This window comes from Jatropha curcas, chromosome 9 (assembly GCF_041381405.1).
Source record: "Jatropha curcas cultivar XTBG-Jc1 chromosome 9, XTBG_Jcur_1.0, whole genome shotgun sequence".
In the NCBI taxonomy this organism is placed as follows: domain Eukaryota; kingdom Viridiplantae; phylum Streptophyta; class Magnoliopsida; order Malpighiales; family Euphorbiaceae; genus Jatropha; species Jatropha curcas.
The window spans coordinates 18367994-18379511 of NC_143159.1; the positions used below are offsets into that span (position 1 = coordinate 18367994).

Here is an 11518-nt window from a genome sequence, read left to right on the forward strand (position 1 = left end):
TGTGTTGGCTAAATCAATTCCTAGTGGGGCTTGTTTTCAAACTTGGGATAATACTCCCACTTGTATTGCTCATTTCTTCTCTTAATAATATGAACCATAATTCAAAAGTCAAAAAAAAAAAAAATGTGGTTTTGGTATCATTTATTTAAAAGTTCCAATTACGAAAATACTATTATAGATGATTCTTGTCAATCGTGCTTTTATTTGGATAGTTTAAGCATTGTAATCAATTGGGCATACATAAAGTAGATAACCTTCAGAAATGCATCCCGAGTTTCAATTTTACCGAAATTAAGGAACTTAATGCGTCAGCACGTATCTTTTATGTTGCAGGTGACGGATATAACGCCTCCATAATTTTGTTCAATACATTCAATTATATAAATTGCCATGCATGGGTTATGTACTTAGGATTACACGCGGAGACATTGATAATTTATGATGTGCTAATATACTTATTAATCTTGTCTATGGTAATAAGGATGGATTGTATAGTTGTGCATTAGTAATACTTCTAATTATATAGAGGGAAAGATCTCTACTCTTATAATATACACTGGACTAATCAATCAATATAAATAAAGCAGGCGAATTTTTCTTTAGTGTTGCCATATAGGATTCTAAATAAGTGATATGTATAATTTTTATAATTGTTTGACTTTATATTTATTTAATTCCATAGTAATAACATGTGCTTTAATTATTTGTCCTTATGTTTATTTGAAAATAAATTGAATTTATGATTATTTATTCATTGAATTGAATTAAATTATGTTAAGGATAATTGATTAGTGTAAGGTTAAAAAATCAATAACATATTAAGTAAGTTACTTATATAGCTTCTAATGATATAATAAATTACTTAATTTATATATTTAAATGATAACATGACTATGATTTTATATTAATTTTAAAATAAATAATTTAAAAGTAAATTTAATAAATATTCATTTTTTGAATTAAATTGTATTTAAATATGGTGGAGTTTATCATATTTAAAATGAATTACTTACTTTATAGATTTTAATGATGTTGGGAGTTATTTTTTTATATGAATTATAAAATAAATCAAACTAATTAATTCTCATTTTATTTTATTTCTTACTTATATTTATATATTCTACTATTTTCAATACATGTATCTACTAATTCTCGTTCTCATTTTTAAAAAATAATGACTATATTTTTTATTATACATCTATCTTTATTTATATATTTTAATAGCATAATATAAAAAATTTTACTCAAGAATCTATTAATAAGCTACATACATTATATTATTTTCTTTTAATTTTTTAATTTTTTTTTATTCCATTCCACTCATATAAGCTATGGTAAATCATTTAATGCATATCTGATTAAACATCAATCAAAAAATCTTAATGATTAGTATTTTATAATTGATATTAAAAAATTAATATTTGAACTTAATTATAATCGATGTTATAATTTGATTATGATATTAAATGAATAATATTTGAATTCATTATTATTATAATGACTATTATTTATATCTAATATTTAACTAAAAAATTCATATTTTAGTATTAAAATTAAAAAGTGACACATATTATTAACGAGTAAGATTTAAATTTAATTTCTCTGAAAAAAATATTTAAATTAAATTAAGAATCATTACATTTAAATTTAAATTTATTATTAAAAATATTAAATATAAATAAATAAAAAACATATTTTTTTAAAACTTATATATATATATATATATAATATTGGGTCTTAAGAAAATATTGGCTTTTGGACACGGACTTCCCTGGCCCCGAGACACTAATAAAAAAACAAGCTGATACTGAAGTGAAGTGAGTCCCTACAAACAGAAATCTTTCTTAAATTACAATTGCCGACTTTGGCCAAAAAGGAAACAGAAGACAAAACCACAAATTTGTTTCACAGATAAATCTCTAGGGTTTAATTCAGGTTTTCCCCTCTTCCTCCATTATCACAAATCTCAAAGATTGAACCTTGTTGCTCGTTCAGGTATATATGCCCACCAAGAATCTCTCTCAAATTGTGTATTAATGCAATCATTAACATATATTATGACCGTTGTTTAAATTTTATTCTTGTTTTTCTTACCGAAGTTAGTCCTAGAAATGAAAGTTGGCTTTGTTTGATTCTTCTCGGAATATCTCATGTGCAGACATTAATGGGTGTGATTGATATCCACAATACTGCTTCTCACTGCTTAATTAAATCCAATAGCAATCTTCACCAATTTTTGGTACCCCAAAGACCCATTTGTTCTTTCCAAGTTAATAATCAAAGAAGGGTCATTTCTATGGCCTCCACTCTACCTGTAGAACATGTCAATGAGGATGAAGAGAGGGTGACTGGTGACTCATTTATTCGTTCCCATTTGAGGAAATTGTCCCCTTATCAACCCATTTTGCCTTTTGAGGTAATTCTGATCAATAAATTTGATATTCTTTTTTGTTTTCATCAATTCAATTGGTTCTTGCAGATACTTTTCAAGACTTTGTCATAGATGTTGAATTGTCAAATTTCTAGCGGTTCCCTTACTCTGTTTCAAAGTTATATTTCTTTGTGTGATATCCTTGAATTCAAGTGAAGGGTAGTAGGCTCCATATTCTATATACTGCTATCCGTTATTTTCTTTTTGTGAATATATTGTCTGTTCAAACAATGGAAAAAAGAAAAATCATACATTTGGCAATTTTATTTTCATAATGCATTTGCATTTTTTTAAAATGTTAATAATTGTTATTTAAGCACTGGTATAAAAAAAAATATATATATATATTAGGCATATATCATTTGTAACTTTTTGCTGGTGCTGATATCTGTGAAATCACCATCCATAGTTTGGAGTTAGGTTGGATGCTACTTTGCTCATTTGAAAACTTATGTTCTGATGAATCTGCTTGCCGTATCTGATTTATTTAACTGGATTTGACAGTGAAGTTTTTGGTTATCTACTATGGATTTGGAGAAGTGACATAGAAATTAGTAGTTAGCTCTTAGCTATATGCCAATTCAATACTCTGGAATGATCCTTGAGTTTATAATTGATTTAGTTTATTCCTTGTGGGTTTATAATCTGTGCTTTTCCTTGTATTTAAGTGGCTGAACTTGTGATAACTTTGATGAGTTCTTCTGCTAAACAGTGATTTTTTTACAGAACATATAAAATTGATAAGCTATAGTTTGCTGGGTTGTGTTAGATGGTTGTGATGGACACTCATTTCAATTATTTAACTTTACAGGTTTTGTCAGCTAAACTTGGAAGGAAGCCTGAGGATATTATTAAATTAGATGCAAATGAAAACCCATATGGTCCACCTCCTGAGGCAATTCACAAAATACATTCTTTAATTAGTAGTAAAAATGTGTAAAATTTTTATTTTTCTCTTTACTGGATGAAGGCTGTTTTAGCTGCAGACATCATTCCCTTTTCCCCTTATTATGGTTTCAGATTGTTTGCAGGTATTTGAAGCTTTGGGGTCTTTGAAATTCCCTTACATATATCCTGATCCTCAAAGTCGTGGATTACGTGAGGCTCTCGCCCAGGATTCTGGCCTTGAATCTGATTACATTCTTGTGGGATGTGGTGCGGATGAGCTCATTGATCTAATTATGCGGTAAAATATGGGAGACCATATCTAGAGTATCTAGCTAAGTTCAATATTTGACAATTTCTCACCTTTTATTGTTTGCATTGATACATTTGACAGATGCACACTGGATCCTGGTGACAAAATTGTAGACTGTCCTCCAACCTTTACAATGTATCAATTTGATGCGGCAGTTAATGGTGCAGAAGTTATAAAGGGTAAAGAACTAAAGAGGACATTTTAGCACAGTAAAACTTACCTTTTTAGAGATCATTTTTTAAGAATTCTTCTGCTTAACTGATCCCTTTTACTGAAATCTGGATTTCTAGACTTGTCAAATGTCAGTTGATATTTAGTACCTCAGAATATGGATTTTAGAATTTTCATTTTTATTGCAGTTTTGAGGAAGCCAGACTTTAGTTTGAACGTTGAGCTCATTTCTGATGTTGTTCGACAAGAGAACCCCAAATGCATTTTCTTAACATCGCCAAACAATCCTGATGGAAGGTTATTTTTGTTTCTTTTTCTTCATAGTTGTATACTTTTTCTAACCTGCTAATTGAGATCTTGGTGCATCCCTTTGTAGTTAACAATTGGCTATCTGATTAAAAATGAAGTTTTTATGAAGGATTACCCTTTTATTGTCCAAATTTTGTATATTAATATTTTTTCTCGTAGGTATTACAGGCATGCCTAGGCTTGCACTTCAAATGTCCAGAAGAAGGTGACCTCATTGAGGTGATTGCCTCTGGATAGAGGCGCCCACCTTGGCGCAACAAAGTTGCACCTTTCTGTTTTTCTCCATGTTTTTGATTATATTTCCTTTTTCTTTAACTCCAATATCTTAAAATATAACCTGTTGTGTTACCAATTTCTTTTCCTGATTTGCGTGTTTTTTATCCATGTTTTTTTTTTCTGATTTTTTTTCCTGATATTTTTAATTTTTGAGCCTCACCTTGCTCGGGCATGTGCCTTCCCCCAGAGGCTAGCACCTAGACTCCAGCAGCCGTTTGTGTCTTGGTGTGCTTTGCACCTTTAATTACGATGTTTGTGCTTTGATATTAGGATTATGCTGGGGGTTGAAACTCTTACTTCTGACCTGGCTTTGTTAAATTTGAAGGTATTTTTGGTGTCCATGCAGAAGATTGATTAATTTGGGTTACTGAAATGTTAAAGCTCACAATAAATTATGTGCTGTAAAATAAAATTTTAAGAAACAATTGCTGACTAAATTGCTTGTGCTTTATGTGAAGTTAGGATCTCAACTCAATAGGATTCTTCAGGAAAATGAAAAATGAAAAAGAAAAACTGTGTACAAGGATATTCATTATCTGATAGGACTGGTTCAGTCTGATTCTTTTCGTTACTCATGGTCGATCTGTATGACTGCACAATCGTGGAAGATACCATTCTGATTATTTTTGTTTTGCATGTTATCTATTGTGTGACAGTATAATCAATGATGAAGATCTCCTAAAAATCCTAGATCTTCCGATCTTGGTGGTGTTGGATGAGGCATACATAGAGTTCTCAGGATTGGAATCTCGGATGAAATGGGTGAAGAAGCATGACAATTTAATTGTTCTACGGACATTTAGCAAGAGAGCTGGTATGTTTACAGTTCTTGGCTCCAGTAACTCCGACTGCGCTTTTTGTCTATGCAACAAACTGCTGATATAATTGAGTATCTTCAAATCAATCTCCAACTGTTAAGAAAATTTAATTAGCAATTTTGTTTTCGTTTGGCTTGTTCAACAGAGCAGTCTTACATTTTGTTTTCATCAATTCTAGCAGGATGGAAAGGACTTCTTCTTAAATCAAATAACCAGACACTTGACAATTGCATATTAGTTTATCACGTTAAATCGGATTGCACAAAATGTGGTTTGCTGCTAAATTGGGTATAACTATCATTATTCCATGCCAAACATAACACAAATCTGACATCAGATGAGAATGTGGGTGGTTATGGGCATATAAAGTAGGATTTTCTACCCATACCCAATGGGTTAACCTTTTGGGATGAGATCCCTTTATAGATGCACTCTTACTTGGCGAATAAGGTTTTCGAGCAGTAAGAAAATGTCCGGTGCCTTAAAAATTACTTTTGTACATTTGTATGAGCATCATAAAAAACTCACTTTTGTGTGCCTCGGGAATTATCTACAGAACTTGATGATGCTAGATGTTAATGCCCTTCACTCAAAAACTTATGATAGTGGGCTTGATCTTTTACAAAGTAACAAACAATAATAAGTGCTGCAAAGAAATCAGAGATTTTTTATAACTTGTGCCATTGCAGTATATTATTGCTTGACTTCAAAGAGTTTTACCTGTAAATTGTGCCATGAACATGATACAATCTCTGATTTCTTGAAATTTCTGTAATCAACACTCCTATAGCTTCTAATGTACTTCTAGGATCCTTGATGTTGGTATCTTTACCAGGAATGCTATCGAAGTCAGAAACCAAATTTTACTTTTCTACTTCACATTTCATATTGCTAGGAATGTTGTTTGCTCCGTTGTCAATTCACATCTGATGTCACTGTGTGCAGACTTATATGCTATAATTGGATCGATAGTTGGGGTTATATGATGAATTGTATTTGCATTGCATATTGGGCTATCTGCAATTATAAATATGAGGCCATGGTGTAAATACTAGACTCTGATTGGTTTGACAGAGAATGCAATAATACACTCTCTCAGATATTTTCTTCCATTTTCTTTGTGACATCCTGACCCGGCAAAGCAATCCTAAGAGGGCAGGTAGAGCAAAACTCCTGGCTAGCTTTTAGGATGGCAGACTAGCTATGGATAGTGGAATGCGGGACACAAGAATGAATCAAATCATATATCCAAAAGGGGGAAACTAATCATCAGAGGCGCTTTTTGGTGGAATGGCTTGGAGAGTTGGAAGAACTCCAGGGTTAAGCGTACTCGCTTAACGGAAATCTTTGGATGGGTGACCCATTGGGAAGTTTCCCATTTTACGTGCGAGACAACCGTGCGGGTCTTGCCAATCCAGTATGGGATGGAACTGGCTTGATCCAAAGCGGACAATTTCTCTGGTGGTTGGAGTCAGGCGTAATAATTGGGGTATCAGAGCCGGACCCCCTCCAATAGATGTATGGTTCGAAGACGAACCATGCGGAAGCTGGTGGACTTGTGACATCCCGACCGGGCAAAGCGATCCTAAGACGGCGGGTAGAGCAAAGCTCCTGGCTAGCTTTTAGGATGGCAGACTAGCTATGGGTAGTGAAATGCGGGACACAGGAATGAATCGAATCATATATCGAAAAGGGGAAAACTAATCATTAGACGCGTCTTTTGGTGGAATGGCTTGAAGAGTTGGAAGAACTCCAGAATTAAGCGTGCCCGCTTAACGGAAATTGTAGGATGGGTGACCTCCTGAGTGTTCTTCATTTCACTTGCGGGACAAAACCGTTCGGATCTTGCCAATCCAATATGAGATGGAACTGGCTTGATCCAAAGCGGACAATTCCTTTGGTGGTTAGAGTCGAGCGTGACACTCTCATCTCTCTTGATATACTTTCTCACTCTCTATCTATTAGTATTTCTGTCCCTTTCCTTCTCTTTCCTCTATTTTCTCCCTTCCCAATCGATAGTTAGGCTAGGTCATAACAAACTGCACCCTTTCTTTTCTTCCCATACAAAATATCATGAAATTAAATGGTTTTAATTGGCATAACTAGTCTTTGCGATGGTACGTATTGTCTGCCTCTGCTTTTACTCTAATGTCTTTTATCATGCTATCTTTGAGAGATTCCATATATTGGCATCCATTGATCTACTGGTTTATAGCTGTTATCCAGGGATCTTCAATATCTGGCAAGCAACTTTGTTATTGTTTCTATGGAAGTAAACACCTTACTTGCCCATTTAGCATTGTTGATGGGCTACTTTTTGCAACCTGTGCTTGCAATATTTAAGGCTTAAAAAACTCATGGCTAGGGGAATGCTAGATTTTTTAAATTTTTTTCCAAACTATAGTATTGAATATCAGTGCCTACTTAGTTATGAATAGAGTAGAATAGCAACAAACGATTTGTATAGCCGACCCTAATTAATTTGGGATTAAGGATTATTTGTTGTTGTTGTTGTTCCAAACCATAGTTTTCCAAAAGCATTTATTTAAAGAGTTTTTAGAACAAGAAAAGTCAAACACATTTTTGAAAAGGAACTCCAAAATCACTACCATAGGGAGCGTAAATTGCAAATAATGTATAGCAGCCTAGACACGTTAAATTGAAGAGTTGTGTTTAAAGTTTACATATCCTATCACTTATTAGCAAAAAAACCTTATTTGTGTTTGTTATTGTAATATGAGGTCCTAAAACCATCAGAATATGATGTTGCAGGTTTAGCTGGACTCCGGGTTGGATATGGAGCATTTCCTTTGAGCATCATCGAGTACCTTTGGAGAGCTAAGCAACCTTATAATGTTTCAGTTGCTGCTGAAGTTTCTGCATGTGCAGCGTTGGAGAATCCTACGTACCTTGAGGTGTGTTTTTTTTTTTTTTTGTTTTTTAAATCTCAGGTGCTATATGATACTTGTGCTATATGATGCCTTAAAACATTAACTTTAATATAGTGATGACCTCTACAGAAGGTGAAAGATGCTTTGGTACAAGAGCGAGAGAGGCTGTATAAGCTTCTGAAGGAAGTGCCATTTCTTAATCCATTTCCAAGCTATTCGAATTTCATTCTTTGCGAGGTTAAATCTGGGAGGGATGCTAAGAAGCTTAAGGTGCATATGTTTTTCCGTATGCTAATGATGTAGAATGATTCTGGTGAAACTTACATTTATTACAAGATCATGTGGTCTTGAAACTTTTTTCTTTTCTGAAGCTTAGCTGATTGATATAAAACCATTTAATTGAAAACCATATATTTGACCAGGTAATAGTTACTGCTAATTTGTTTATATATATCTGTGTGTATGTAATCATGGTCAATATAGTAGCTCTTAGGGTTTTTTTCACCTCTATATCTGATAAACTCTTTGGTCTGAGCAAAGCTTAGTAAAATGAAACAAACCCCGATCTGAACTGGTTTGGTTCAGTTCAGTTTGTTACATGATCAGTTTGGTTAGGTTCGGTTATGGAGCCTAAATCTCCCCTAAAATAGTTAAAACCAAACTGTTTGGGTTCGGTTTGATTTATATCCTATTAAAATTCGATTTCTTTTCTTTTGTCTTTTTGCTTTCTTTGGGAGAGCATTGGTTTGGTTCGGTTTGAACTGAACCAACCAAATGCTCACTCCTGTATATGTTAATAGCATGAATGCAAATTAAGCCTCAAATTAGATTTTGTTGCTGTATTTACTCTGTTGACTGAGGTTTATTGTTTTAGGTGTTGCTTTCGTTGATCAATGCATGAACTCCTAAATACATTCATAAATATAATTTTAACTTATATACTCTTCTTTGGAAAGAAATTTTGTGGTGACAAATTTAATTTATTGCAGGATGATCTTGCGAATATGGGCGTGATGGTCCGACACTACAATAACAAAGAACTGAAGGGTTATATTCGGATATCTGTCGGAAAACCTGAACAAACAGATGCATTGATGCTGTCCCTCAAGAGTATTTCTTGATTCAGTGAGCATTTTCCCCTCTCTTTTTCAAAATTCTTTGATCTTGAAAACCCTCAAGAATGCTTATAACATTGTAAAACTAATCGTTTATTACAATTTAAGAGCCCACTTATGAGCTAATAGTTGCAATCTCTGCGAGCTAGATTGATAATCTGTTTGGGATTGAGACTAAATTACTTTTTTTAATATATTATTTAATATGTTGGAAAACATAATTTGAGAGGGAATTGTTTTGACGTTTTATTATTAGAATATGTGAATTTGACTTTAAAAATAAAATTTAGCGACTTAAATCAACATTTTCAAGATTATTAATTAAGTGGAAATGACAGTACCAGGTGGAAGTTCTAACCTACAATTTCAGCATAATGTAAAATATGAAATACAATGATATGCGTCGAGGGTGGTTTGCTTAGGTGGACTTCGTATAATTATAAATGAGGGATCATAAGGGCCGCTTGTCCCGCAAAAACATTTAGAATTACCATTGCGATGACCTCTATATGATTCAATTAACATCTAAAATCCCAAATATTGGACGGCGGGACAATCTAGTTTAAGAGTTTCAAAATATAGGGTATGGCAATTTATTTTTAAAAAAGATATATATTAGCAAAATGTGGGGTATGGTTATAATTTTTCCTATTAAAAATTTAAGTTTTTGTCAAGATGAGATTCAAACCCTTGATTGTAAATGAATCGAACCCATGTCCCCCTCCCCCCTCTCTTTTTAAGGTATCAAATGAAATGATTTCAGAAACAAAATTGTCTTACTTCAAAAATGTTTTTTGAACCTTAAAAGTTCGGGAGAAGTACATTCAGAGATAACAACGCTCAAAAAAGTAGAAAAATCTTAAGATTTTTATTGCAATATGAAGTACTCAATTACTGGACTACAAATTACAAAAATAAAATGAAAATACACGATGATAACCAGAAGGAAATGAAGTAATTATTTACTAAATTCAATGACTCCAAATATCAAAAGCAGGACAAGCCAATAACAATTTTGAAAATCCAGAGAGTCTGCATAAGTTTTTCACATTCCTTTTGAGTTCTCTCCTTCCCTTCAACTACCATTACCATGAGATAGTCAATTCCCAGAAGATACGTACCTAGAGGACATACTTGTGTCTGGTACTTCTTGTTAGGGCCTCAGCAATAAAATTACGAAAATAATAACACAGCGGAAAAATAGAAATATGACATACAGATATTTACATGGTTCACCCTTTAATTGTTTAGGGCTACGTCCACGAGACCAACTCTGAATATTTCTTCCACTAAAAATAGTAGGCTTACAAAGAGAGTAATATAAAAACAGTGGCACTCAAAAAAGTGTTTTCCAAAAAAACACCCCAAATTATCTTCACTATTTTCTCTACCCTAGTTTTAGAACCCTTTCTAAAACTGAAACTCTCTAAATCTCTTTTTTTTTTTTGCTTTTGCTCAGCTTGTGTTTTTGTGTGTGAAGCTCCAGCGCCATCTCCTATTTATAGGAGAGGTGGATGTGTTAATCACGCGTTCACAGAAAAACAAATCACCTACCAAAGAAAATTTTCTTCTTTCTCCAATTTTCTTCTTCCTTTTTCAACTGTGTGGGTCTCACATGTCGGAGGGACCTACCACGTTTTCCTTTCTTTTTTTTTAAATTTCAAATGTGGGTCCCACTGAGTGGGCACCGCCACAACAAATCTCCCCTGCACACTCAAGTGGGGACGTTAGCCATATCGGCTATCTTTCTGCAAGTGACAAGTTTCTCCGTAGGTAAAGCTTTAGTCATCATGTCAGCGCCATTATCATCAGTGTGAACCATTTCAATCTGAAATAACTTCATCTCCAGCGCATCACGTATCCAATGATACCTCACATCAATATGCTTTGACCTTAAATGAAAGGTCGAATTCTTGCTGAGATGTACCGCGCTTTGACTATCACATAGCAGAATGTACTTCTCTTGTTCTACACCTAATTCTTGTAGGAATTTCTTCATCCACAAGAGTTCTTTGCTAGCTTTTGTAATGGCGATATATTCTGCCTCAATGGATGAGAGTGCAACACATTTTTGTAATTTTGATTGCCAAGAAATTGCTGCTCGTGCAAAGGTCATCAGATATCCCGAAGTTAATTTGCGCGAATCAACATCACCACCCATATCTGCATCTGTGTAACCATCTAACACAGGTCTATTATCACCAAAATATAAGCAGATTTTGGAAGTGCCCTTAAGATACCTGAGAATCCACTTCACTGCATTCTAGTGTTCTTTACCTAGATTTGAAAGAAATCGGCTAACAACACCA

General features: G+C 33.6%; 1 protein-coding gene across 3 annotated transcripts; it reads left to right on the forward strand.

Moving 5' to 3' along the window:
• The first annotated feature begins 1785 nt into the window (after window positions 1–1785).
• HISN6B (HISTIDINE BIOSYNTHESIS 6B) lies at window positions 1786–9335 on the forward strand. 3 transcript variants are annotated; one of them, XM_020678529.3, is made up of 10 exons: window positions 1795–1995; window positions 2159–2416; window positions 3243–3357; window positions 3452–3617; window positions 3711–3808; window positions 3989–4097; window positions 5042–5199; window positions 7976–8118; window positions 8224–8364; window positions 9084–9335. In XM_020678529.3, exons 2-10 carry the CDS (start codon window positions 2165–2167, stop codon window positions 9213–9215), a joined length of 1314 nt encoding a protein of 437 aa, XP_020534188.1. In that variant the 5' UTR covers window positions 1795–1995; window positions 2159–2164; the 3' UTR covers window positions 9216–9335. The 3 variants fall into 3 exon arrangements, with proteins under 3 accessions (XP_037497884.1, XP_020534188.1, XP_012069876.1); XM_012214486.4 differs by having other exon boundaries at window positions 1799–1995; window positions 3243–3326; window positions 3463–3617; XM_037641956.2 differs by lacking the exon at window positions 9084–9335 and having other exon boundaries at window positions 1786–1995; window positions 8209–8348.
• The last annotated feature ends 2183 nt before the right edge of the window (window positions 9336–11518 follow it).

Coding starts and splice junctions, on each gene's coding strand:
- HISN6B (XM_020678529.3), top strand. CDS start 2,165: ATGGGTGTGATTGATATCCACAATACTGCTTCTCACTGCTTAATTAAA. Junction 5,200..7,975: donor GACATTTAGCAAGAGAGCTG/GTATGTTTACAG, acceptor ATGATGTTGCAG/GTTTAGCTGGACTCCGGGTT. Junction 8,365..9,083: donor GGGATGCTAAGAAGCTTAAG/GTGCATATGTTT, acceptor AATTTATTGCAG/GATGATCTTGCGAATATGGG.